This window comes from Mangifera indica, chromosome 7, assembly GCF_011075055.1.
Source record: "Mangifera indica cultivar Alphonso chromosome 7, CATAS_Mindica_2.1, whole genome shotgun sequence".
In the NCBI taxonomy this organism is placed as follows: domain Eukaryota; kingdom Viridiplantae; phylum Streptophyta; class Magnoliopsida; order Sapindales; family Anacardiaceae; genus Mangifera; species Mangifera indica.
In genome coordinates this window covers 8937088-8963171 of record NC_058143.1, presented here as the reverse complement: position 1 = coordinate 8963171, position 26084 = coordinate 8937088, and the positions used below count along the sequence as shown (strand labels likewise).

The following is a 26084-nucleotide window of genomic DNA, read 5'->3' as shown; positions in this document are numbered from 1 at the left end:
ACGACGACTTCTCAAACTCAGACGACGGCTGACGACGACGAGGTTTCGTTGCTGTCGTGACCGGCGACTTCTCAGACAACGACGAGAAGCTGCTGTGTATCCAAGGCTTTGTAAACTGTTTGAAAAACCAATATTTTCGTTGGTTTGAATTTACTGTGTTTAAACAGTATATCATCACAAAGCATGGTAAACTATTTGAAAAAACAATGCTTTCCTTTGTTTGAATTTACTGTATTTAAACAGTATATTGTCACTTGAATCTGTAAATTGTTTTGAAAAAATAATGCTTTAGTTTGTTTGCATTTAAAGTATTGAAACAGTATATTACTTATTAGATTTTTGTTCAATAATACATATATTTTGTTAATTGTGAAAATTGAAAAGTATACACAATATAAAATTTATTGTGTAAAACATATATAATTACTAATTAAATATAATTTTTTTAGGTTTTTACGTAAAACTATAATTCCGGTCCAACCGATTCGACCGAAACCAGTACTTAAAACGGTTTTTATTCCGGTCCGGTTTTGAAAACCTTGCTTAGTACTGCCATAATTTCATTAATGTTTATTAATAATTTAGTTTTATAATTTTGTTAATTATTATTTTTCTTTAAAATATTTTGATAATGAAAAAATTTAATATACTTTAAATAGAAAATGTGTTCAAATGATTGAGATAACTTCACTTTTGTAGAATGAGAAATGAATACAATATAAACACTATAACAAAAACCTTGATAGTAGGCTATGTACAAGAGTTACTGAGTTCTTTTTGTTATTGGAGCGTATGAAAAATAGTTGTCTTAATTCAAGTGTCGATAAAGCCAAAGAGATATAGTAAGAGAAAACAAATCCATCGTGATTTTACCAATAAAATAAAAAATTTTCTTTAATTAAATACGATAATTAATAGTAGAAAATAATTTCATATCATTTAGAAATATAAACAAATTTTGATTTGAAAAATCAACTTATAATTTATAATTTTTGATTGTATTAATTAGAAAGAAAATTTATATTGTATGCACAATGTCATATCGGGTTGGACCATTTGACAAGGCCTGATGGCAAGACTTGTAGCATGGCCTAGTCAACCCACAAGCTTGGCACGATCTGCTATTGTAGTGCCTCGTGCCCTTTCAAGCCATGCTATTATAAAAGGGCTTGGGCTGACCTAGTCTTTTTGCCATATCAACCTTAAGCCTACTATTTAGGATTAATGAAGTGTTTGGTTAAGAACTAATAAAGATTATTTAATAATTTATATTTTATTACTTATAATATTTTATTTGATTTATAAGTAATAATTTTTTTTTATAATTTTTTATTATCAATGATAATGTGATAGAGATAATCTGATTACTAACTTCACATTAGTTATTAAAAATTATCAATGTAATATTTATTTTTATTATAATTATATCTTTATTTATTAATTTTATAAGAGTAAAAATAATCACATTTTCAATTTATATAACAAATAACATAAAAATATTTTAGAATAATTATACCTGCAGACATTTAAGTAAATTAATATATTAATATTTTTTATTATCATTAATTAAACACAATAATTATTTGTACTTATCAATTTTTATTTAATTTTTTCAAACATACTAATAATTTATATTTATTAATATTTAATATAATATTTTAATTTTGATAATAAAATATTCTCTAAATTAAATGCCCGCCAATTTTTTGAACAACAAATGACAAGTGTAATTAACCTATATATTTATATTCATGGCAAATTGTTAACTATAAGCCAGTGTAGTAAATTTATGTACATAAATAATGATATATTATTATACAATTAAATATTATTTTATTTTTAATTTTTAATTATCTAATTATATGATGACATAATATTATTTATGTATAAAAATTATGTATAAAATTTCTGCATATAACACTATTTTAATAGATAATATTTGTGTAATCAACCCATAATCTTGGCATCATATTTAATTAAATCATTTTGAAATGACAGTCTCACCCTAATCTAGGAAATAATATTATATTAAAAAAAATCTTATGAAAGGACATTATAGTCTTCTCACTTTTCAATTTCCATTAAGATATAAATATCGTTATTTGGTTGTTATTTAGGTCGCTTGCCTTGAACAAGACGAAGCAGGGTCAGGGTTTTAGCGAGGTTTTTCAAAGTCATATACCCTGGTTCTCTCTGCTATTCTCTCAGTTGCAATTCATCTTTATTTAAACAACATAATAAGGAAACCTCCGATTCACCTCCGATTCTCTAATGGCGACGCCGTCACAAGCGCTGGCCGTTAAGTCTCTCAACAAGAATTCTGGCCGCCGCCGCTTTGTCGTAAGCGCTCTCTCTCTCTGAACCCTAAATTCTTCGTTCTTGATAAAATAACAAGTTTTTTCGCTCGGTTATAATTTTGGTATTTGTGTAACTTAATAGTTCAAAAGTGTCTCACAACGGTTAGATGACATCGATATCAATGTTTTCCGAAGCCTTGATAAAGTTAAAACTGCGCCTTCTGAAGAAGGTGGCTCCTTTTTCCGTGATTGTCTCTACGAATGGAGGGTAGGCCATCATTAAAACTTATTAACTTTTTCTTTGAAATTCATATGTTGAGGTGGTATTCTTTATTGTAATGTCGAAATTTATATGTTGAGGTGGTATTCTTTATTGTAATGTCGAGAATGTATTTTTTAATCATCTAATTAAGGCTGTATTTTTATGTATTTCATTCTTTTGGGCTCAAACTTGAATTTCTTCTTCACTGTTTTGTGTTTTCAAAAAGGGGGAATGGTAAGTGAGCGGAAAAAATTAAGATGGATACGAAAGTGAACACTCCCATAATGTTTGAGGAGATTATGTGCTTCTGAGAAGCTGATATCACGTTCTTCTTTCCTTCATATTAGCTTTTTATAATTATCAGTAGAAATCTATGAACTTTTGTTCAGTGTCCTGTTATGAAGAATGTTGGGTAGATGACCAACAGAAACTGGGTATTTGGAAGGAAATAGTAAATCATTCTGGAATGCTTTTAAAATAATTTTGAGAGGAAAAAAGATTCAAGGTCACATTGTGTGCTATTGTTTCTGCATCTCTTGAATTTAAGAATGTTGTATGTGATTTGGGGGGGTATATATTTCAATGTACATTGTGCTACATGTTTTGTAGCTTCACTTATCAAGTGATTTATTATTATTTTTTTTAATTTTGGAAAATTGATATCAACTTAATTACTTAAAATGATTGTTTATGTTGTGTAGTAATTTGGACTTCTCATTTAATCTTGTTGGACAGTAAAAATATTCAATTAATTGCTCTAGAATCCATAAATTTTTTATGTTCTGATTATTTGCTTCTTTCTTCAAATTTTTCTTTAATTTTGTCATCTCATCTTCTTGATGCAGGAATTAAATACTGCAGAGGACTTCATTTCATTATATGTGGAAATAGTTCCTTTTGTAGATAAGCTTCCCTCAGTATTGTACCACAAGGAACTGATATTCTCCAAACTTCTTGGTAGATTACAAATGAGAGCAAGACTATCACTTGAGCCTATTTTGGGGTATGAATTATGATTCTTAGACTATCAGGTTTTGATCTATTACATAGATTCTATTTAGTTGTATTTTTGGCACTAGTTATAAGTAGGATCATAAAGTAGTAGATTTAATGAAGTAGTGTAAAAGAAGAAATGGAGGAGTTGACTTGATACCTTAGAACTTGCCATACCTTATTTTTATATATTAATAGACATTTGAGACATTCCTAATTCACGTGATTCAAATAATGAAATATTACTACAATGAACCCAATGAACTTATGTTCACATTACAAAAGATCTCTGTAATACAATTAGCATCTCTGACATCTCTAGTACATGATCTCGGCTTTAAATAGTTGTGGTATGTTTCCTGAAAGTATAATTTCTCTTCTGTCAGTGCTTTCTCCAGTTTATTTTGTATGAAAAATAATATTGAGGTAGTGAAATTTTCACTTAAAATGTGTCTTAAAAGATAAAGAGGTGAAAAACTTCCATGCCAGGAAAAGAATGAGAGAAAACAGTGGTGGACCATAACAGAAGTTGAAGCAGCTATTAAATAAAAAAGTTGTATCTGTTGAAGCTCCTTCTGTGGTCCAAAGATAGCAAATTCACTGACTGGCAAAGTGTTTGGGTGGCAAGAGACTTAGGATGATTTGTTATGAAGGGGGACTATGACCAGCTATAGACTGTTCTGCTAAATATAACTTTTGTGACATAAATAGACAATGAAGCTCTGGTTTATGACATTTTCATTTTTTCCTTTCTGTTATATTAATTCTATTTTCCTTTTACACAAGTTACAATCTGTGATTAAAAAATATATATTTATGCTGCAGGTTGATTGCAATTTTATCAAGAGATCTCCTTGAGGATTTTTTACCGTAAGTTCTTATCTTTGTTTGACTTGATTCACCTTGATGGGGACAAGCATTATTTTGCATTTTCCATACCTCTCTGTTCTTTATTTGTTAGCTCTGCTGCCTTTTGGTAATTCACAATGTTCACATGGGTTCAGTATTTCATGTTTTATCTGAATCTTTACCTTGCGGTAAATTTTGCCCTTTCATATAAGCATCCATTTGTGTTTCTGGGGAAATTTGTGAAATACTTCACAGATACATTTGATGTGTCTATATATGTTTTAGTTGATAATGATGAAATAACTAGGTTTTGTATTAGGATGTTATAATTAAAATGTGAAGTCCTAATGGTTCATGAGGCCATCAAAGCTAGATTTATGAATTGCATTCAACCTGTAAGAGAATGTCTATTGTCAGAAGGTGTTGTGATGATGGTTCTATTGAGGTGAATATGGCTTAGTTTTGTCTATGGTGAATGAATATGCATAGATAATGCGGACAGATTTGTTTAGTTTTTCTCCCAAAAATTTTTGTACGTGGTTGTTGAGAACATTTGGTCCATAATTATAACATATTACCGCATAAATACAAATCTCTTTATTCCTGACCAAAAAAATTGGGTTAAGTTTGATATAGATTGGGGCAGGCATTACTATATTGTGAATATATTGGTAATGTTGGAGAAATGAGAACATTAGGGCTCTGTCGATGCTGACTAGGTGAATTTGGGAATTTGAAATCCCACTGTTTTCCATCTGTGGGATCTTACCACTTGATGGCAGGGAGTGATCGTACATATTAGCTATTTTCTTGCAGGATAATAATCATTGGGGCAATTTTATGTAATGTCGTCAAACTTAGTGACTTTAAAGTTACTCTCACTCTTTTCTTTAAATGGTGTATAGTTTTAGAATGATGTGCTTTTAGATAGGATGAGGTTTGTGTTAAACTATCTTAGTTTCCCTTTCCCTTTTCCGCTTAAGCCATGCGTGTTAATATAATCCAGATTGTAATGTTTTTTCTTCAGATAGGGATATTGAGACCTTGTTGCAATAGAATAGATCCTTTAGACAATTTGTATCAAGTTGATAGACGAAGGAAAGGTGGATGGGGGAATAAAAGAATAGCTAAAAACAAGCAAGTAATTGATCGTATATAGAAGACAGCCATTGCTTGCATGAGTTGGCGATATGAAGGCCCATAATTTTGAAATACACCTAACAGATATTTGGCTTGTTTATTAGTTTTGTGTTTTAACTTATTTCATTTCCTTAGCAGGTTTTTGCCGAGGATTGTTGATTCTTTCGTTTCTCTTCTTGAAAGTGGTGCTGATAGAGAGCCAGATATTGTTGAGCAGGTTAATGCTATGGTTTTCTTGAAAATCTTTGTTTGTTAGTGTTAAATTTTTCTATTTGTATTTTTTGTTTAATACATCTTGTTGAATACTGATAACATCAAAATCATGGTCTTTTGTTTTGCAGATTTTTACATCTTGGTTTTATATTATGATGTATTTGCAGAAATATCTCATTCAAGACATTACAAGTGTGCTTAAGTAAGTTCTGTTTTATTAGTTGGTGATTTGATTTGCAACACATAGTTACTTGTGGACATTTAGTTGGTAAGGCAAATGTTTGATGTAAAGTACCTCTTTTAGTTGCCTTGTGGGTATATACAGATCAGATTAACATAGCTGAAAATAATGGTTATGGATGGATACCATCAGTTCCTCTTCCCACTTGTTAAATGTAAACAAAAAAGGAACACGTTGAGATTCAGCTAGCACAGAAGTTATATAGAAGCCTTAAACTCAGCTTTGTCCTCTAGTCTCCTTTTTTGACTGAAAAGGTTATTTGTTTTCTTTCTTTCCAAATAACCCTAAGTGCATGTTGCTTCTCTTTTTTTTTTTAATGTGTAACATGCAACCATAATACCAGTTGTTAGATGGAAGATGGTCATTGATTCAAAGAAGATTAGTATCTTGGACGGCGAATTGTGTGGATGGAAAGCATTCTTGATCAGCATTGAATTTGTTATAAGACCAAACCATTGGAATAGATGCTTAGTGACCATGTTATGTTATTATAAATTAATAGTTTCATAAATAAATGCTATTGGGACTACAGAACTGAACCATATCATCAAGATTGGAATTTTTGAAAGCTGACTGACAGGTAATACTAGCAGACAATATTGAATCATATAAGAGGTGCAATTATTTTATAGTGCCGAAGCCTTTTTGGTTGATAGAAGATGAGGACGTCAGTTGGGAGCTTTTTAGAAACTAGTAAATGGCTATGATGTTGGATTTTGTTTTTTTTTTAATGTTTGATATTATGTTAAAAGTTATTTTAGGAATTACTAGATTCGCTACACTGTGGTTCTTCTAGGGTTGTTGTCCCCTTAGTTATGGTATATATGATTTTAGTAAAACAAAAAATCATTTAGACTTTTATCAAGTTCTATAAAGTTTCACTTAGTCTGATTTTCAAACAATTTTTTTGTACTCTCATTTTTTCTTTTCCTGAAGGATTACTGTAAAATTAAGATATTACCCGAAGGATTATGTCCAAGAATTTATGGCAGAAGCTACATCATTCTTGCTGAGAAAGGACCGTCAGCAGCTAAAACCAGGTACCAATATGCTGTACAATTTCCACCTTTTATACTCTCTTCAGTTATTAATCATATATATGCAGACATATACACATTGTGGATGTTATTTATGAGAACTGAGCTTATTAGTGATAAAATTTACCCCAAAATATTAATAGAATCAACTAGATGGTAAAAAATAAGAGCAATTTATTACATGGGGGTAAATAAATAATTGTTTATTGGGTCATATGAGCATTTAGGTTTTGATTAAGTAAATGTTATTCTTATCAGTTCTATTTACGATTTACTTGTGTATTCATTGTCTTATTGATTAATAGCTATGAGTTAATTTTATTTCCTGATAATCAAGTACAAACCTGATCTGAGATTAGTGTTTGGCAATAATTTTCCATGGTTGTTCAGTGGTAGATGTTATTGAAATTCTTCCTGGGGAGATTTTTCAATGATTTTGGGAGTTTTTCCCTCTGTTGATTTTTTTTTTCTTGTTTATATGATTATTCAATTTTACTTCCTTTTGATGAGCCTCTCCTGCCCTTTCTATGTTATGTGTGAAATGGAGACTACTAATATTCTCTTCCTTCTCTTATTTATTGTTCAAAACTCACCAAACTCTTGGTAATGTCTTAGTTTATTTTAATTGTATTCTTACAGCCTACTGTGTAAGAATTTTTTTGATACATTCTCTGTTTTGTTAGAGAAGAAAATAAGGTTAAGTTTTGGGAGAAAAATAATTTCTTGTTTCATGTCAAATTTCTATATGTGGTATCTGCCTGTTCCTAAGAGTGGCGTTGAGTATGCTTCTACTGATCCATAGTCTATTTTTTCAACTAGTCATTTATTGGTTAATTGAAATGCAGCACTGTGTGCAATGCAATTCAAGCCAAAGTCTTTTCAATTGCTCATGTCCATGTGACATTATAAATTGGGTAAGGTTAGTGTAGATGCCTATAGTATTTGACTACTACGATTTTGTGGTGTAATACAGCTATTTGGTATAGTCTTATTAATTCAACCATAAAAGAGGGAAAAGTTTCAGGCTTGATAGGAGTGTCTTAGTTGATTTAGATTTTGTTGAAATGATGTGAGCTTATATGGATTCACATGTTTTGGCAACTAGGTTTATGTTGCAGAACCTTTGTGTTTTATTGATAATTGAATCTCCTCTAATTATTTGTATATGTGTATTGTGGTCCTTGTTTAGTCCTTATTGCTCAGTAGCAAATGAATACTACCAGACAAGTTTTGATTGGTAGAAAAACCATTATTATATATAGAATTAAATAGGGATAATTTATATATGATTATCATTGACTAATATATGACACATGTAAATAGCAATTTGTTGTAGGAGTTGTTATGTTGTGCAATGTTGAACTGGATTTCTGTTACCAAATGATGAATATGTTTACTTTTTTTCATAACTAAACTGTCACAGGTATTAGAAAGATCATGTTTGAGGTTGTGAAGAAACCATCACCTGAAAGAAAATCTGGAGTCAGTGGTTTACTTTATCATGTTATGAGAGGAACAGCATCAAGATTCCATTCAGAAGCAGAGCACGTTTTGAGGCTATTACTGAGCAATTCAGTACTTTCTGTTGGTGATAAGTTAAACCAAGGCAAGCACTTTCCCTAAGATGATGCTTTATTCGAACACTATAAATTAAGATCATTAAACTATTAATATGGAAATTATTTCTTAGACTGGTGCATTAATGTGAAAAGAATCTTTTTTGTTATTGTTTTCAAAAGACTGAATTTTCTGTTTTATATTTATTGATAATAAATTTTCTCTACGGCTTACTCTATATATTTACATATATCTCTAGTACTTTATATATTTGTGCATGTATTGAACTTATTTAGTTTGGAAGACATTTGCTTGCCGTGAATCACACACTGATTTTGTATGGGGTATTTTGTAACAGAAGTAATGGTGTGGGGTTATTTCAAATGAAATAGAAACTTTTTTTTTAAAACAATTTAGACAGAAAATTAGATGGAGGGAGTGAAATTGAATTTGGTGTTTTTATGTTATAAACTGATAAATGTTCAACAAACATCATACCAGTGATTATATTGCTAATAATTTGGCAAGAGCATAATTGCTAGAAGATTTTTCAGTACATTCTAATCAATTAATTGCAAGAGTTCCACAAACAGGACCTGGAATCTAATAAATTCAAAATATTTTAAATTGAGGTTATCTTGGTTCATGTCTAGAGGACCAGAATCTTAATGAGACTTTCCCTAGTTTCAAGAAGCCCTAATCAAACTATTAACAAGATACCAGGAACTATCAATTGTAAAAATTGGGGAAAAACTTGGGAAAAGCAAATGTAAATGCTTCCAGATGTACAAGTAGTTAAAACATAATATCAGCCATGGAACAGAAAGGCCGTGTGGAATATGACATCATTTTATGTACCCAAGGTAGGCATTAGAACCAACCTAAACAATTTTAATGGCATTTATGCTTGCTACATGCATGCTTTGCTTAGTTCACTTTAGAGCACAAATATAGTCTCTGATGGAGGAGATGGTTCGGATGCTGGGGACCATGGGATTGATTAAGTATTAACCCTCTTGGAAGGGGGAAATAAGATTCAGATTACCTAGATTTTGTATTTTGTCTTAAGGAATGAGAGAAAGGAAACTGCATTGCCAACCTCAGAAGGGTAAACGGCTCTTGACTTTACATTTTGTTTGCATATAAGTATGAATCATGATCAGCGAGATTAAACAAGGTCTTACAAATTTGTGTTCTTGTGTTCCAAGTTGAAATAGATGAAGGCCTACCTACATGATCCACTTCTCACGTCTTTATGGCTTACTGTTAAGTGTATATTTTATGTAATCTATGAGTATTCTGCAATCTTCATCCATGGTCCTACCTTGATATACCCAATGCCTATCTGTGTTTCAAATTTTATTTTTTAAGGACCTGCTGATGTGGTACAATTTAATTTAAATTTATAAAATATTCTATTTCATAGGATTTATTTTGTTCAAGTTAAATTGTTATGGTTAGAATTATTTCAATTTAGTTTTTCATCCATAATCTGTGAGGAGTTGCATTAAGCTTTAATATATACAATTCTCCAGAGGGGTTGATCTTCCTCCTGGGATGTGTTATTGGAATATGATAGCAACTGTCTTTTTCCATTTATCTTAGGTTCGATTGTTGTCGAAGTTGTGATCTCAGCTTTTCAGAGAATAGGTGACAATTTTGAACCCAAGGAATTAAATTTGATGAGCGAGTGCTTATATCAGGAAATAACTGCCTGTTTAGCTAATGGATGCTTGTTGCACCTAAGTAACCTATTGTCGCTGCTTATTGCTATCATTCAGATTGATAAGGGTTGCAAGTTTTCTGGTGAGTTAAAAACTAGTTTTGATGCTAAACTATCTTTATTGTACTTTTTTATTTATTTTTATGGTGCATTTGTCTTTTTAACCTATAATGTGAGCAAATATAAACTTACTTTTGCCAAACAGATTACCAGTCAGTGCTTGAGCATGTGGATATACTTGTTCGAAAATTTGTCTTACCTTCAGGTGATGGTAAGGAAGTTGACAAATTATCCGAAGTCATTGATAAAGTTCTGCAACTCATGCTATGCACTCTGGATGGGATACACAGAATTGATGATATGTCCACTATGTCTGACTGTATTTCACAGTGGGCTCCTGTTTTTAAGTTGAGTAATTCAAGGTAATCTCTTAAATGGAAGTCCTATTTTTGTTGTCATTCTTTTTTTGAGCTTCTCAGTAACATATTTGGTCTTGGGTTTCAGTTTGTTGACATTTATCAGAGAGCTACTATTGAAAGAACCTTGCATAATGTATACATTCAGAGTTCATATTTTAAGGTAATATTGACTTTAATCCTTTTTCTTTTCCTGGTTTTCTTTTATTGTTGGTTTGTACATTCTTTTTTGACTTTTCTTATTGGAATTACAGTGCAATGAATGATATGATAGAAACTTCAAGTGAAGAAGTTATGTTTCTGTTATTATCCTTCTCTGAGAGACTGCATATGAACCCTCAATACAACTTGTTAGATGGAACAACTGAGGACATATTATCTAGAATTTGCAATTTTCTACAAGAGAAAATCTCTTCCCTAATAATGATTCTTCGTGGTAATTTATCATCTATTCAAATTGATGAGACCAAGTTGGCTCTGATGTGGGGAGCCATCAGGTGCTATCCTTGTATCTTGGATGTTCAAACAAGCTCATCTTTGCTTATGGATTTGATAGATGCACTTGATCTTCTTACAATGAGTGATGGCGGTAATACATCTTCTCTTTTAATTACAAATAGTAGTTTTTTGCTGTGTATGTGGGTGGAAATCATGTCATTCTTTATATTTATCTTCCTCAAAGGTCGTGTTATAGGAAATATTCTGTATTATTATGACACAACTGGTAGCTAATCCATCTTTTAAAATCCCAGAAAGAGCTTTCTAGTTTGACTGCATTGATTGTTATCTTCTCTTTATAATTTCTGTTGATTTCTTTTTCTCTTTCTTTCTTTCTTTCTTTTTTTGTTTCACCAATCACATTCTGCATCAGAATGTGTATGATAGATTTATTTTTTCAGGAAACAATATGTATATTGTTAATAAGAATTTATATATATATATATATATATATATATATATATATATATCTATGTTTAAAACTAGCTTTTTGAGCAAATAATTTCTGGAAATTATTTGAAATGGCACACGTTTAAGCAGGATGTTACCATCTTTTATGCATGCTCTTGATTCATTATCAGTGTTCTTCAGAAATTGTTGCAGGCGTCCCTAAACAAATTTGGCAAAGCCTAGCCGGTGCAGCTTTAACTTCATATAGCGAATGGCATCGGGCGAAAAAAGTTGGGCTTGAAGAAACTAGTAAAGTTTTGCATATAGCGAAAGCATGCAAATCATCCTCACAAGTATTAAGTGCTGCTGCTGATTATTTGGATTATGTGCATGGGTAGGCTGATCTAGCTGTCAATGTCTGATGTGTCATGAACTTTATTCTTGGTATTTTTAGTATCAATCATGTTGATTAGTTGCTAGTACTTGAAATGATTTAAAAAATGAAATTGATAGGATTACATTGCAAGAAGATAACAGCCATAAAGAATACCACCCAGAGCTCAAAGTGGAAAAAGCTGTGGATGCAGTTGAAACCTTTGCTGATAATTTGTGCCAATCAGACAAGACTATTCGTGTTGCAACTCTTAGAATTTTATGCCACTATGAACCTTATACTTATGAGGTTTCAGCTTTCGATGAGCCCCCCGAGAAGAAAATGAAAATAGAAACTGGGGTTTCTCTTCCCAGTAATGTGGACTGTCATGGATGTAATGTATGTGTTGTGTAAATTCTTCCCATGCTTCTATTTGTTCCATTTTTTGAATTAGAATCTTGTAAGCTGATTTTGATGAAAATACATCAGGTTATTCAGCTCCTCCTCTCCATTGAGACAACTCCTCTTTCAATATCTACTAGCAGGAAAATTATCCTATCGATATCTAGAATACTGATGATTCTATCGGCTGGAAGAGTTCCTGAAATGTATATACCTCTGTTGTTGAATGGAGTAATTGGGATCCTCCATAATCGTTTTAGCTATCTTTGGAATCCAGCTTCTGAGTGCCTTGCAGTTTTGTTGAGCAAACATGTCGGACTTGTTTGGGACAATTTTGTTGACTATCTTCAACAATGCCAATGCATGTTTCAAAGATCTCATAATCAACTTGACAGGATGAGTTCTGAGTCATCTAAGAAGCCTAGTGGTATGTTGCAACTTGATTGTTCTTATTAAGTTCAGGGTCACTGGACTAAATAACATTTGATGGGTACTTAATTTTTCTTATAAGAGAATAATGTTGTAGATTATGCTAAGTTCACATACTTTTTAACGATATGGCAATGTTATTATTCAATCAGATGGCTAATTTTTACCTTGGTCTCATTTTCAGATCTGGTTGAACATTTTAATATGTTTGTTTATCCTGCATCTGATAGCACTCCACACGCAACAGTATTGTCCTTGTTGCTCCAGTCTCTACAGAAAATTTCTTCTGTAGTTGAGTCTCGGTCGCGGCAAATTTTATCTCTGTTGTTAGAATTTCTGGGCTATGATAGCAATGATCTTGCAAGGTGGTTAATCTTACAGATGTCCTATGTTTTGTTAGATACCTGTTTTTACTTACTGTGATACTTGTGAAAGTCTTAATTGGCACCATCTTATGAAAGCTGTGAATTGCAGTGTGGGATCATTCATTCCAGATGTTTGCAAAGGTAAAGAGTGGAAAGTTGTCCTGAAAGAATGGTTGAATTTGTTGAAACTGATGCGAAATCCCAAGTCCTTCTATAGAAGTCAATTTCTGAAAGATGTTCTACAAAATAGGTTGGTACAAAATTGGATGATGATTATTATTGTATTGTTTAATCTTGTTATGGTGTTAGTTAATTGTTTCATTTTGTTGTGTTAAATAGGCTTCTGGATGAAAATGATGCTGAAATACAATTGAAGGTTCTTGATTGCCTTTTGATTTGGAGAGATGGTTTCTTGATTCCGTATGATCAGCATCTTAAAAACTTGATTAATTCAAAAAATATGAGAGAAGAAGTTACAACATGGAGTTTATCGAGAGAATCTGTTCAGATAAAAGACACCCACAGAACTTATCTTGTGCCCTTAGTTATTCGTCTCTTGGTGCCAAAAATCAGAAAATTGAAGATGCTTGCTTCTCGAAAAGTAAGTCTTAACCTGTCTGCATAATCAAAATTTATTGTTTAATAAATTGTATTCTACTTATTTTTTTTGGTCCTTTTTTCTTGTCAGCATGCTAGTATATGTCACCGAAAGGCACTGCTTGGTTTCATTGCTCAATTAGATGTTGATGAACTTCCTCTTTTCTTCTTGTTGTTGATAAAGTCCTTGCATATTATTCCAAAGGGTGCTGATGATGATGTATTCTGGACCACAGAGAAGTACACTATGGATAACTTTTATGAACTGAATTTCTTAAATTATTTCACTGTGGAGAACCTAGCAACCTTGTCCTGGAAGAAGATTCATGGTTTTCTGCATGTGATTGATGATGTTTTTGGAGTTTTTGATGAATCACATGTTATACCTTTTCTTCATCTGTTGATGGGATGTGTTGTTCATATATTGGTGAGCTGCACTTCAAGTCTTGATGTTGCAAAGGGTAGTGGATCCTCTCTAATAAAAGATCATTCAAGCACTGACCTGACTATACATGAGCATGGCAAACCATCAGGAAACAATGTCCTGGTAATGTTCATATAGCTTATAGTTGCAGAGTACTTTCTGTTCAAGTTGATTTTGAATTGAACCACTTTTACATCTACAGTTGTTATTTTGGCTGAGTTTAATGTCTTAAATAATTATCAACTATACATATATACTGTTGAAAATTAAGGCTGATGGTCAAGAGGGTTTCTCATTTGATTTTATCTCACGTTTTTCTTTTGCATCTTTCTTATTTATAGGTTTCTCAAATTCACGGCAGTATATATTGAGTCCTTGCGTTTAATGAATAGAATATATATATTTTTGTTGTGTGCAGACCAGCTCAGCTGTGAAGCAGTTGAAGGATCTAAGATCTCTGTGCCTTAGAATCATTTCCAGTGTTCTCAATAAGTATGATGACCATAATTATGGTTGTGAGTTCTGGGATCTTTTCTTTAAGTCAGTGAAATCTCTAGTTGATGCTTTCAAGCAGGAGGGTTCTAGTAGTGAGAAACCCAGCTCACTGTTCTCTTGTTTTTTGGCTATGAGTAGAAGCCACAAACTTGTATCGCTATTGTATAGGGAAAAGAATCTGGTTCCTGATATTTTTTCAATTCTAAGTGTTGCAACTGCCTCTGAAGCCATTGTATCTTGTGTTTTGATGTTCATTGAGAATCTCCTGAATCTCGATATTGAGTTAGCTGATGAGGATAGTGGTATAAAGAGGCTTCTGCTTCCAAACCTTGAGACACTTATCTGCAGCTTGCATTATCGTTTTCAGAGTGCAAACAACAGGTGAAAGTTCTGTTTCCTTAATAATTTGTTTTATATTTCTCTATGTTGTGTATTATACCTGAATATATTGATTAAAACTGTATTGTTGATTTCATGCTTGTTTTATTCTCAATGTTTAGGATTCTTTATTGCAGTTTCAGAAATAAATTGTCTGGGCCCATTTTAGCTTTTTTAGAACTGTAGGGAAGGTTATTCTAATTTACTGGGGATTTAAACAACACAAGTCATAAAAAAATTTCCATTTTGATTCTGTTACATGTTCTTAGAGGTGGTTCTGTTTGTTTTTGGGGATTTAGAACAATAAAAGCCCTAGATTTTTTATTTTAATTCTGGTTATATTATGTGTTCTTGGGATGTTTGATACCAACACAATGGTCTCTGAATTTTGGGATGCAAGATTTAAATAGCCTAATGCTCGGAATTAAGTTTGTGATGGTTCATATTGAGAAAGTATTTTGGAAGATTTTAACTTGTATCTAACAAATTTCATCCTGTAAACATTCATCATCCCCTTTCTCTCCCTCAACACACTTCACTATTTTGGTTTTTCTTTCTTGGAAATTTGTTTCATGATGTGTAGTCTGCTTGATGCTTTATTTATGATTACTGACCTCTTGCTGTTGGCTTAACGATTGGTTGGTTAGCTGGTGTTATTATTTTCAAAATTTCATGACTTGTGCACTTTTAGAATGAACTTGTATTGGCAATTATATGAACTGTTGTTTGCTTCAAAGTGAAAATTCTGAGTGGAGTTTAAACTGCTGTCATTAATTATATATGTGCTTATGTTTTTGGTGTTCCAGGAAATTTCTTAAATCTTCTGGAGAGACAGAGACTAGAATTTTTAAATTGTTATCCCAATACATAAAAGATCCATCAACGGCAATAAAATTTGTGGATATCTTGCTACCCTTCCTAGTGAAAGGAGTTAAAAATTCTGGTAGAAACATTCTCTTTTGTTTCTAACGTATGTGAAAATCATAAAACTTAGAATGAAGTCTAATATTGGTCTTGTTGCTCTCACAGGTTTCTCAGTTACTGTTTTGGATGTTCTTCAAAGCATCATACCAGCAGTAGGAACTGGGAGCACCAAAAGGATTCTTAATGCTGTCTCTCCTCTACTTGTTTCTGTTGAATTGGAAATGCGGTTGTCTATTTGTCATCTTCTTCTTGAGCTTGCTAAAGCTGATCCTTCTGTGCTCCCAGTGGTAATCCTTGATCTTCTATTTATCTTTTCTAAACCATTACCTCCGGGGAAATTCCTTATTTATAAAATTTCTTACTCTTAATTTTTTTAATATTTATTTTAAACAGGCAGAACTTGTCAGTCAGTTGAATGCAACTTCTCCCGAGGAAATGAACAGCCTTGATTATGATTCTATTGTTGCTGCATATGATAAGATTGACATTAGCTTATTTTATACTTTAGAAGTGGGTTATGAATTAGTAATATTGTCACATTGTGTGTATGATATGTCATCAGAAGATTTAATTCTAAGGAAAAGTGCACAGAGGATATTGCTCTTATTTGTTGATTTTTCTTCTCTAATTCTTGATGGAGAAAAGTGTAATGGGCATGAGTCGACCAGAATAGTTGAATGCTCCTGGACTATTGCATCCATTCAGCGTATAATGAACAAGTTTATTTTGAAGCATATAGGGGAAGCAATGAAGAGTGGAAGTAAAGTTAAAAAGGTATAAAAACGTCTCTTCATTATGTGGCGCCATTAAGAAAAAAAAATTAGTTTCCACAAAAACTGTAAAGATTTAATCTTCAGAATGTTCTATTGTTGTTAACTAATTAGTGTGCTATCATTTTCCTGATAAGATGGGTATGGTTTCAGGAATGGATTGACTTACTGAGACAAATGATATTAAAGCTTCCACAATTGTCAAACCTAGGTTCATTGAGAGATCTGTGCTCAGGGGATACTGAAGTTGATTTTTTTAATAATATTATTCACCTGCAGGTGATTCTTTTTATTCTATCTTCTTTATCTTGCAACCTTTATTTTAAATTCTGATTCAATTTTGAAATTTCACTTTTGCATTTAGTTGCAATATTACAGCTGTACCTCCATAAGACAGTCTGTAATTACCAATATTTCTGCAATTCAGAAAATATGTTGGTGACCATTACATTTTGTAATGAAACGAGAGGTTTATCTACCTCTTGGTTGTTCCCTGAGTGAAAATAACTTGTATTAGCTAGCCACAGCCATTTATCAACACTGTTTCATCTGTTCTCTCTCCCTGCCTCTCTCTCTGTTTGTCTTTTATTTCAGGTGAGATCCTTTTTTTTTTTATTTCCTCCTATTAGAGTCTAATGTACCGTTTTGTTCTTACAGAAACATAGAAGAGTGCGGGCACTGACACGTTTTAGGAAAGTTGTCAGTGCAAACAGTATGCCAGAGGTAAATATACTTTTCCCCTTTGTACATCCACTTTCAAAGATTGTTTCCCATTTCCTGGTCACTGAAACTTGCTATGCATCTATTGAAATCCAGGACCTCTTGAATAAGGTGTTTGTCCCACTATTTTTTAGTATGTTGTTTGATGTACAAGATGAAAATGTTAGAAGTGCATGCTCTGAAGCTCTTGCTTCAATTTCTGCTGTTATGGAATGGAAGTGCTACTCTGTGTTGTTGATTAGATGCTTTCAGGAGATGGAAAAAAACCAACAAAAGCAAAAGATTTTGCTGCGATTATTCTGCTCTATATTGGACCGATTCCATTTCTCACAAATTTGTTCTGGTGAACAAGCCATATACTCTTTGGATGCTTTAGGTGCTAATACCATTAGTACTAGTTCTTCATCAGTAGATGACAAATTTCATGGTTCAATGATGGTCCCAGAGATACAGACATGGCTTCATGAAGTCATGCTCCCAAAAGTACAAAAATTATTGAATTTTGATTCTGAGAAGGTCAATGTTGACATCAGTCGGGCTGCACTGAAACTACTGAAGTTGCTTCCAGGAGACATTATGGACTCACAGCTTCCTAGTATCATCCATCGTATTTCAAACTTTTTAAAGAGTCGTTCAGATTCCATCCGTAATAGTGCTAGATTGGCTTTGGCCGATTGTTTGAAGGAGCTTGGGCTGGAATACTTGAAATTTATCTTAGGGGTCTTGCGAGCTACTTTGAAGCGAGGGTATGAGATGCATGTACTGGGATATACACTTAATTTTATTTTATTGAAGAATCTTTCAAATCCCATTGTTGGGAAGTTGGATTATTGTTTGGAAGATCTCCTTGCTGCAGTTGAGAATGATATTCTTGGAGATGTTTCTGAAGAGAAAGAGGTGGAAAAAATTGCTTCCAAAATGATAGAAACTAAGAAGCAAAAATCTTTTGAGACCCTGGAATTGATTGCCAAAAATATAACATTTAGAACTCATGCCTTGAAACTTCTTTCTGTTGTAACAACTCATTTACAGATGCATCTGACTCCAAAAAGGAAATCAAAATTGGAAAGTATGCTTAATCACATTGCTGCTGGGATTGAGTGCAATCCATCTGTGGATCAGACTGACTTATTTGTCTTTATATATGGTCTAATTGAAGACTGGATGAAAGAGGAAATTGATTTGCATTTAAGTTCAGCCAGTACAGTAATGAATAACCATAAAAGTGATGCAAAAGAGAAATCTATCTCTTCAGGCCGAGTTATTGTTACTAAATCAACATGTTCCCATATAATTACAGTGTTTGCTCTTGGACTTTTGCTGAAGCGTTTAAAGAATCTGAGATCGAGCAAGCATGATGAAAAACATTTATCGATGCTAGATTCTTTTGTGACACTGCTAGGAAATTGCTTGAGTTCTAAGTATGAAGATGTTTTGTCAGCATCTCTTAGATGCCTTACTTCATTAGTAAGCCTCCCCCTGCCATCTCTTGAATCTCAGGCTGATAAAATAAAGGAAACTCTGCTGGATATTGCCCAAAGCTCGGTAAACTCTGGAAGTCCTTTGATGCAGTCGTGTCTAAGCTTGTTAACGAAGCTTCTGCGCAGCACTAAAATTACACTTTCATCAGATCAACTTCATCTGCTAATTCAGTTTCCTGTGTTCATTGATCTTGAAAGGAATCCTTCTGATGTTTCTCTTTCACTTTTGAAGGCAATTGTTAGTCGCAAGCTAGTCGTTCATGAGATATATGATATTGTAGTTCGAGTTGCAAAACTGATGGTAACAAGTCAAGTTGAATCAATTCGGAAGAAATGTAGTCAGATTTCATTGCAGTTCCTACTTGATTATCATCTATCAGATAAACGTTTGCAACAACATTTAGATTTTCTGCTAGCAAATCTGAGGCAAGTATCATATAGTATTTGATCAAATATTATTTTTATTTATATTTTGATATGCTCTAAATTTGCTTGGTTCTAAGTGCAGTTACGAGCATTCAAGTGGAAGAGAAGCTGTGCTTGAAATGCTCCATGCTATTATAAAGAAATTTCCACAAACAAAATTGGATGAGCAATCTCACACATTGTTTGTCCATTTAGTGGCTCGTTTGGCTAATGACCACGATAATAAAGTTCGTGCCATGACTGGTGTGGCCATAAAGCTTCTTATTGAACGTATTAACCCACATTTGCTTAATTCGATTTTGGAGTATGGTCTATCATGGTATTTGGGCATGAAGCAGCAACTCTGGAGTGCTGGTGCACAGGTAAAAGTTTCTTATAATCATAAATGGTATCTGTTCTTTTTAAACACACACACGCACGCAAACATGTAATGATGACGTACATGCAACCATTTCAAGGGGTGACACACTCCTCATTTTTTATACACACACAAACATAAGTGGGATGTACATGCAGCCATTTCAGAGGATTTATTATTAGTTTGGGCCTCTTAGCCTGGTGAATGACAGGTCTTCCTTGAGGCATGGTTATTATATTCTCATCTTCGTCTGTGTATTTTAGTTGCAAATTACAGTGAATCAAAGGCATTTTTCCATTGGTTTGTGCTCCATTAATCTTCCTTCAGTGTTTGGGTAATCTATGTCAATTGGGATAGGGTATCTCATTAGCAATGATTTTGGTTTCTCGTGTCTCACTGTCTTGTTAAGAATAAAGATCAAAAAACTCTCAAGGATAAGAGGAAATGTAAGTTTAGAGACTGCATTATTTGCACTTAGGTTGTTGTGTAGTCTTTTATTTTCCAGTTCTTTGTCAATTTATTTATTAATTTTTTGGTTCTTGCTACCAATAAGATATTTCAGATTTGCATGGAATCTATACATACTCTACCTTGTAAAATTCTACCTATCTCCTGTACATATTAACTGTTTCTTAAAAGCTACTTTGTGCCATCTATGAATAATACATGGTGAATATTATTCTCATTATTTTTTGGTTCTTGCTTGATACTACAACATTTTATTTCAGATTTGCCGTCTTGTAAATTCTACCTATCTCCTGTACATATCAACTGTTATTAAAAAGCTTTATCATTCTTTGTATGAATAATGTCTGGTGATTATGTGAATGTTGATTACATGTTGAGTATTTGAGGAATGCATTAGAGACTTATTACACTGCCTAGGTGAACCAAACTGTGAACAGTATTTTATATCTTGGAATGTTCTTTGCCCGCAAGCAATGCCCAGTCCTGTTCTGTTTCTTTCTCTAGGCTTGAATTTATAGACACAGAAACCCCTATGATTCTGACTGGTTAACAATATTGTGTCTATATAAGGAATTCTCCGCCTCCTGTTGAGACTTATTCTGCTTTCTGTGGAACAAAAATCTTTTGTTTTGAGAAGATGCTGTGTATTGGCTGTTTCTTGGGTTCAATGGCTAGAAAAGGGATAAAAGAATATTTTAAGAAACTATTGAGGATTATGATGATTTTCTATGAGAGAGGTTTCAGGATTCTTCCATTTCCTTTTTTCATTGAGATTGGAATGCTGTTTTAGTTTATGTTCTTTTGCCTCTTCTCTTTGCTTTTTTTTTTTTTCCTTTTTTATATAATTTTTTCTGGTAAAGTAAGCGAAAGAGTATATCCTTTTTTTATATTCTTTGTCCCTTTTTATGTAATATTTATGTCCTTTTTTATATAATTAAGCCAAAGAATATATGTCTACATGAGAGATAGGTCTCTGGGTCTTATGTTCTTGCTGGCTCTGTTGATGATGTGTGTTTTCGTGCATAAACTAAATTGCTATGGCTAATGATTCTGGTCAGTGAAATTTGAAAACTAAATTTGTTGTATCCATGGATTATATTATTGCGTAACCATGCTTGAGTTACCTTGTAATGCCATTTATGTTTTGAAATCTTGTATTCTTGAAATATATATGATTGACAAATTTAATTATGATTAAGATGGCTAGTCCCGTTGATGTCAGACTTTATACATTTTGATCATATCTTGTATAAAAAATTTTGAACTTTGTTTTCATTAAGCATAAATCTCATTTGATTATGTTTCAAAGTTTTGGAGAGTTTATATTGTCACAGAACTGCAAAATAATTTATCAGCTTGTTGGCTTTACTTCTGTTGTTTTAGTATGTTCCTTTTCCAATGGGTTCAGAATGTGCTTTACAGGTCTTGGGATTACTAGTTGAAGTTATGAAGAGAGACTTTCAAAGGCATATAAGTACTGTATTGCCGGTGACGAGAAACATTTTGCAGTCAACTATAAATAAAGTTGGAGATGGGCTATTGGATCTTTCTGATGAGGCTACCATCCCTTTCTGGAAAGAGGCATACTATACACTTTTGCTACTGGAGAAGATCCTATGTCAGTTCCCCAATTTTATCCTGAACAGGGATTTTGAGGTATTACTTACTTTGTTCCTTTCAAAAACATTGAATAAATTCTATGCTATGTGTTCAGTGCTTTTTTTTCCTGGAATATTGATTCTATTATTGCACGGAGTATTGATGGTATGGTACAGTCATGGAAACACTTGTTTCTTTCATATATCGGACATTAGCTCCTAGAATAATATGATTAAAATGATTTGGCATACAAAAATCGTAAATATTAGAACTTACCATTATAGTAATGCTGGATCTTTAGGGTTTAGCAAATACAGTCTATTAGGGATTTTGGTTGAAAAATTGGTAAGTCATCAAAGGGGGACAATTATAATGGAAGAACCACCATTGGATTATAGCTTTTGGCATCAACATCTTCATTCCCTACTATCTTAAGCATGTTAACTGGCTATCACCAAATATATTTCCCTTCGTTTATGGTTGGTATACTTGTGTGAATGCTTGTTAAGTTATGCAATTTGCTTGATTTATATTGTGGTGGCTTAGGGTTTAAAGAATTGGAAATCATAAGGTTTTTATTTGTCCTTTTAGGGTACGCTTAGTCTGCGTAATATTTTATTACTAATAATGAATGTTTACCAAGGAGATAAATTACTTAGAAGATTACTGCGTATAAATTATTATTATATTTGATAGGTACAAATAATTATTGTGTTTAGTTAGAGGTAATAAATGAATATCAAGAAATTATTTTATTTAAATGTCTTTGGGTATAATTATTATAAAATATTTTTTATGTTAGTAGTTATATTAATTAAAAATAAGAGTATTTTTGTCCTAAAAAATTAATAAATAAGGATAAAATTATAATAAAATTAAGATTACCTTGGTAATCTTTTACTACTTAAGGTGAAGTTGATAATCAGATTACCTCTTATATTACACGCCACATCACCATTGGTAATAAAAAATTACCGTAATATTTTATTATTTATCAACCAAATAAAGTAATCTAAGTAATAAAAATAAATTACCAAAGTAATCCATTGTTGCCATAAACCAAACATCACCTTAGAGTCACCAGATCTTATGATTTCTTATATTTAGAATATATTATGGGAAATGAAGGATGAATCCATAATTAATTTATAATAAAACTATGTATATTCATTTTTAAGTAGTCAATTGGATATTCAGATAATGTGTCATGTTATGGGGTGATTTTTTTTAAAGATAAAATAATATTGAATCACATGATGACACATTATTTGGGTATTAAATCATATATTTAAAAATGAGTGCACATAACATTTCTTATTTATCTATAACTTACATGCATGACTTTGTTCATATCAGATGGTAATGAAGAGTCTGGTATATTCATGTGCCATATAATTCAATATTTATGTTTTATAATCCTAGTATAATAAGGCTTGACAGCAAGTATTATGAATTCAGTTAGACACCATAAACTTTTTGAATACTACTTAGGAGTTTATAATGTCAATATTGGAGATATTTTGAATCTTTAGGATCCCTAGTAACATGATACTCTTGGAGTTGAAAATTTCAATATTCTGATTAGTTTGTGATGAATTCCTCCTATAACTCCTCTGAATCTCTACCTACAGGACCAGCCAAACGCAATCCAATCTCCAAAATATAACACACTGACATAAGAGATTATGAGAATGAGTAAAGTTTTATTGATATTGTGAAGCAAAGAAAGTTTGTGGCACTGCTACTACTTTCAGACTAAGCCCTCTACCTAGGAATACCAGTTTTCCTGCTACCAGAGAAAACCTCTCCTATTACACATTTCCTAATACATTACTCTCTACCCTAACCACCTTCAATGTACCCTAATTATTCGCCAAAGTCACCCAGCTTTTTCCTCCCCTCTGCTGCCATGTTGCTTAGGGAATTTCCCTCAATCTTTTTTGCCTTTCTCCACTTTTGGTTGCTGAAGTGTCCCTTTACTTCTTCTAGAATAAACCTTGAGAGATCTATCAGTTTGCATAAATTGTGAAATTTCCCCACTGTGCTGTTGAAGTCATTTTTGCTCAGATGATTGTCAATTTTTAGTCACCCCAGGTTATAGGCTATTAGTTGCTGAGTTTTGAGTCCTGTTGCATCTTGATAGCATGACATGGTTCTACTTTGGACTGCATATGTATTCTGTTGCTATAATTTTTCTTTTCCCCCTTATTTATTTAAACTCTTTTATGGGATTCTCAGAATATTTGGGAAGAAATTTGTGAGTTGATGCTGCACCCACACACTTGGTTGCAAAACAGATCAAATCGCCTCATAGCCTTGTATTTTAGTGCTTTAACTGAATCTGGCAGAGAACATGAAGAGAAAGGAAGAGAAAATTTATTCTTAATGAAGCCGAGTAGACTCTTTATGATAGCTGTTTCTCTATGCTGCCAGCTGGAGTCCCAACTCACCTTTGATGAGGCTGTCGGCAACTGGATTACCCAAAATCTTGTGTCTGCAATTTGTACCATGCATTCTTTGAGAGAACAAAAGGAGTGCATGGACCCTCACAGTGACTGGGCCACTCTTGGAGCGCATGAACAAGGCCTGTTTCTTAGAGCTTTCAAGTTACTTGATTCAAGAAAAGGAAAAGGAATATTTTTGTCTATTATCTCCAAGACAGCTGAACAAAATAATCAAGACCAGCCTAAGGATTTTCAATTTTTGCTTGTCTCTAATTTGCTCAGAAAGTTGGGAAAGATTGCTCTTCAGAAGGAGGCTATTCAGGTTGGTCTTTGATTTGAGTTTGTTAGTTTGTTGAGTATGGTAGAGAGATGTTCAGCCTGTTCCAAATTGATTTCTTTTTTTTTTCTTTTTGTTTTCATGTCTTGATTGAAGTACTTACTGCTAATAAAATTTTCTTCTTGTGCACAGATGAAAATTGTCTTCAATAGTTTTAGACTAATTTCATCAGAAATTGGTCCAAGCCACTGTCAACTTTATGTGTGCCAAATGCTGCCTTCATTGTATAAAGTTTGTGAAGGATTTGCTGGAAAGCTTATCACTGGTAATTCTTGTCGTCTCATTGAAGTTAAAAATTTGATGTATAAGCTGATTACCATTCCTTTATTTGCTCGTTCTTCAATATGCTGATTCTTATTATCTAAAAATTTTATTATTTCTTGTCATAGTTTACTAAATAGAATTCAATATTCAGTTCTTGTAATCTTAGAGTATTTGACAAATTGATTGAAATTCACTTTCCAGATGATATGAAGCAATTTGCACACGAAGTATGTGATAGCATACGAAACACAGTAGGCAGTCAGAATTTTATACAAGTTTATAATGAGATCAGAAAGAATCTGAAGCAAAAGAGGGATAAAAGGAAGCAAGAGGAAAAGGTCATGGCTGTTGTCAACCCAGCTCGAAATGCCAAGAGGAAACTGAGGATATCAGCTAAGCATCGTGTCAACAAGAAGAGAAAGATTATGGCAATGAAAATGGGAAGATGGCTGCGATAGAAATCGATGCACCCCCACGTTCACCAAGTCTTTCTTGAGGACGTCTTATTGCTGTTCACTGGTCAGTCTCTTTTGTCGATTAAGTTTCCTAGTACTTACGTGAGATCAATCAAGTTTTAGGGCACTATACAGGGAAAGATCAGGCGGAATTAAACCCAATGTAAATAAGGTTTTATTTTCATTTCCCAAAATTGTGTAATAACTCAGCGGTATGTTATATTTGAACGAATGGCATTATGTGTACAAATAAAAGGTGCAATTTGAGTATAAAAGATGATGTATCAATATATGATTAAACATTATTTTAATTTTTATTTAATTTTATCTAATTATATGATGACATGTCATCTTTTATACTTATTGTTTGTGTGTTTAGTTTAATATCAATTTTGAATTTGGTTTTGTGGGCAATCACACGAGAGATGATGCACTAACTAATGGAGAAATCCTAGGATTTGATGTATATTCATTGTACAAAGAAAATCATTTTCTTTAAACTTTATTAATCTGAAATGATCCAGGATCATAAATTTTCTTATAACTCAATTCCACAAACTAAAGTGTAACGAGGATCAATTATCATAGATGTAGTTAAAGAGTATGCTAATTCATAACAATACTTTCTCAAACCTTTCAGACATGACATTAGTCATATGTTTCATGTAATCAAGAATGAGAAACAAAGATTGACAGTTAGATATTTACTACCAGAAATCAAGCACGTAATATTATAAAAGACAAAATAAAAACTTGCTT

General features: G+C 32.6%; 1 protein-coding gene across 2 annotated transcripts; it reads left to right on the top strand.

The window, feature by feature from the left end:
• The first annotated feature begins 2132 nt into the window (after positions 1-2132).
• Positions 2133-25654, top strand: LOC123220428 (small subunit processome component 20 homolog). 2 transcript variants are annotated; one of them, XM_044642648.1, is made up of 31 exons: positions 2133-2340; positions 2440-2565; positions 3405-3562; positions 4378-4422; positions 5680-5758; positions 5883-5956; positions 6932-7035; positions 8456-8638; positions 10195-10395; positions 10518-10734; positions 10817-10891; positions 10983-11317; positions 11830-12010; positions 12130-12388; positions 12479-12818; positions 13005-13185; positions 13295-13435; positions 13525-13786; positions 13874-14329; positions 14625-15082; positions 15886-16022; positions 16109-16290; positions 16397-16777; positions 16927-17052; positions 17431-17496; positions 17590-19400; positions 19483-19762; positions 21649-21882; positions 24064-24591; positions 24739-24871; positions 25072-25654. In XM_044642648.1, the coding sequence occupies exons 1-31, from the start codon at positions 2272-2274 to the stop codon at positions 25326-25328; spliced, it is 8079 nt and encodes a 2692-aa protein (XP_044498583.1). In that variant the 5' UTR covers positions 2133-2271; the 3' UTR covers positions 25329-25654. The 2 variants fall into 2 exon arrangements, with proteins under 2 accessions (XP_044498583.1, XP_044498582.1); XM_044642647.1 differs by having other exon boundaries at positions 11818-12010.
• Positions 25655-26084: the final 430 nt, after the last annotated feature.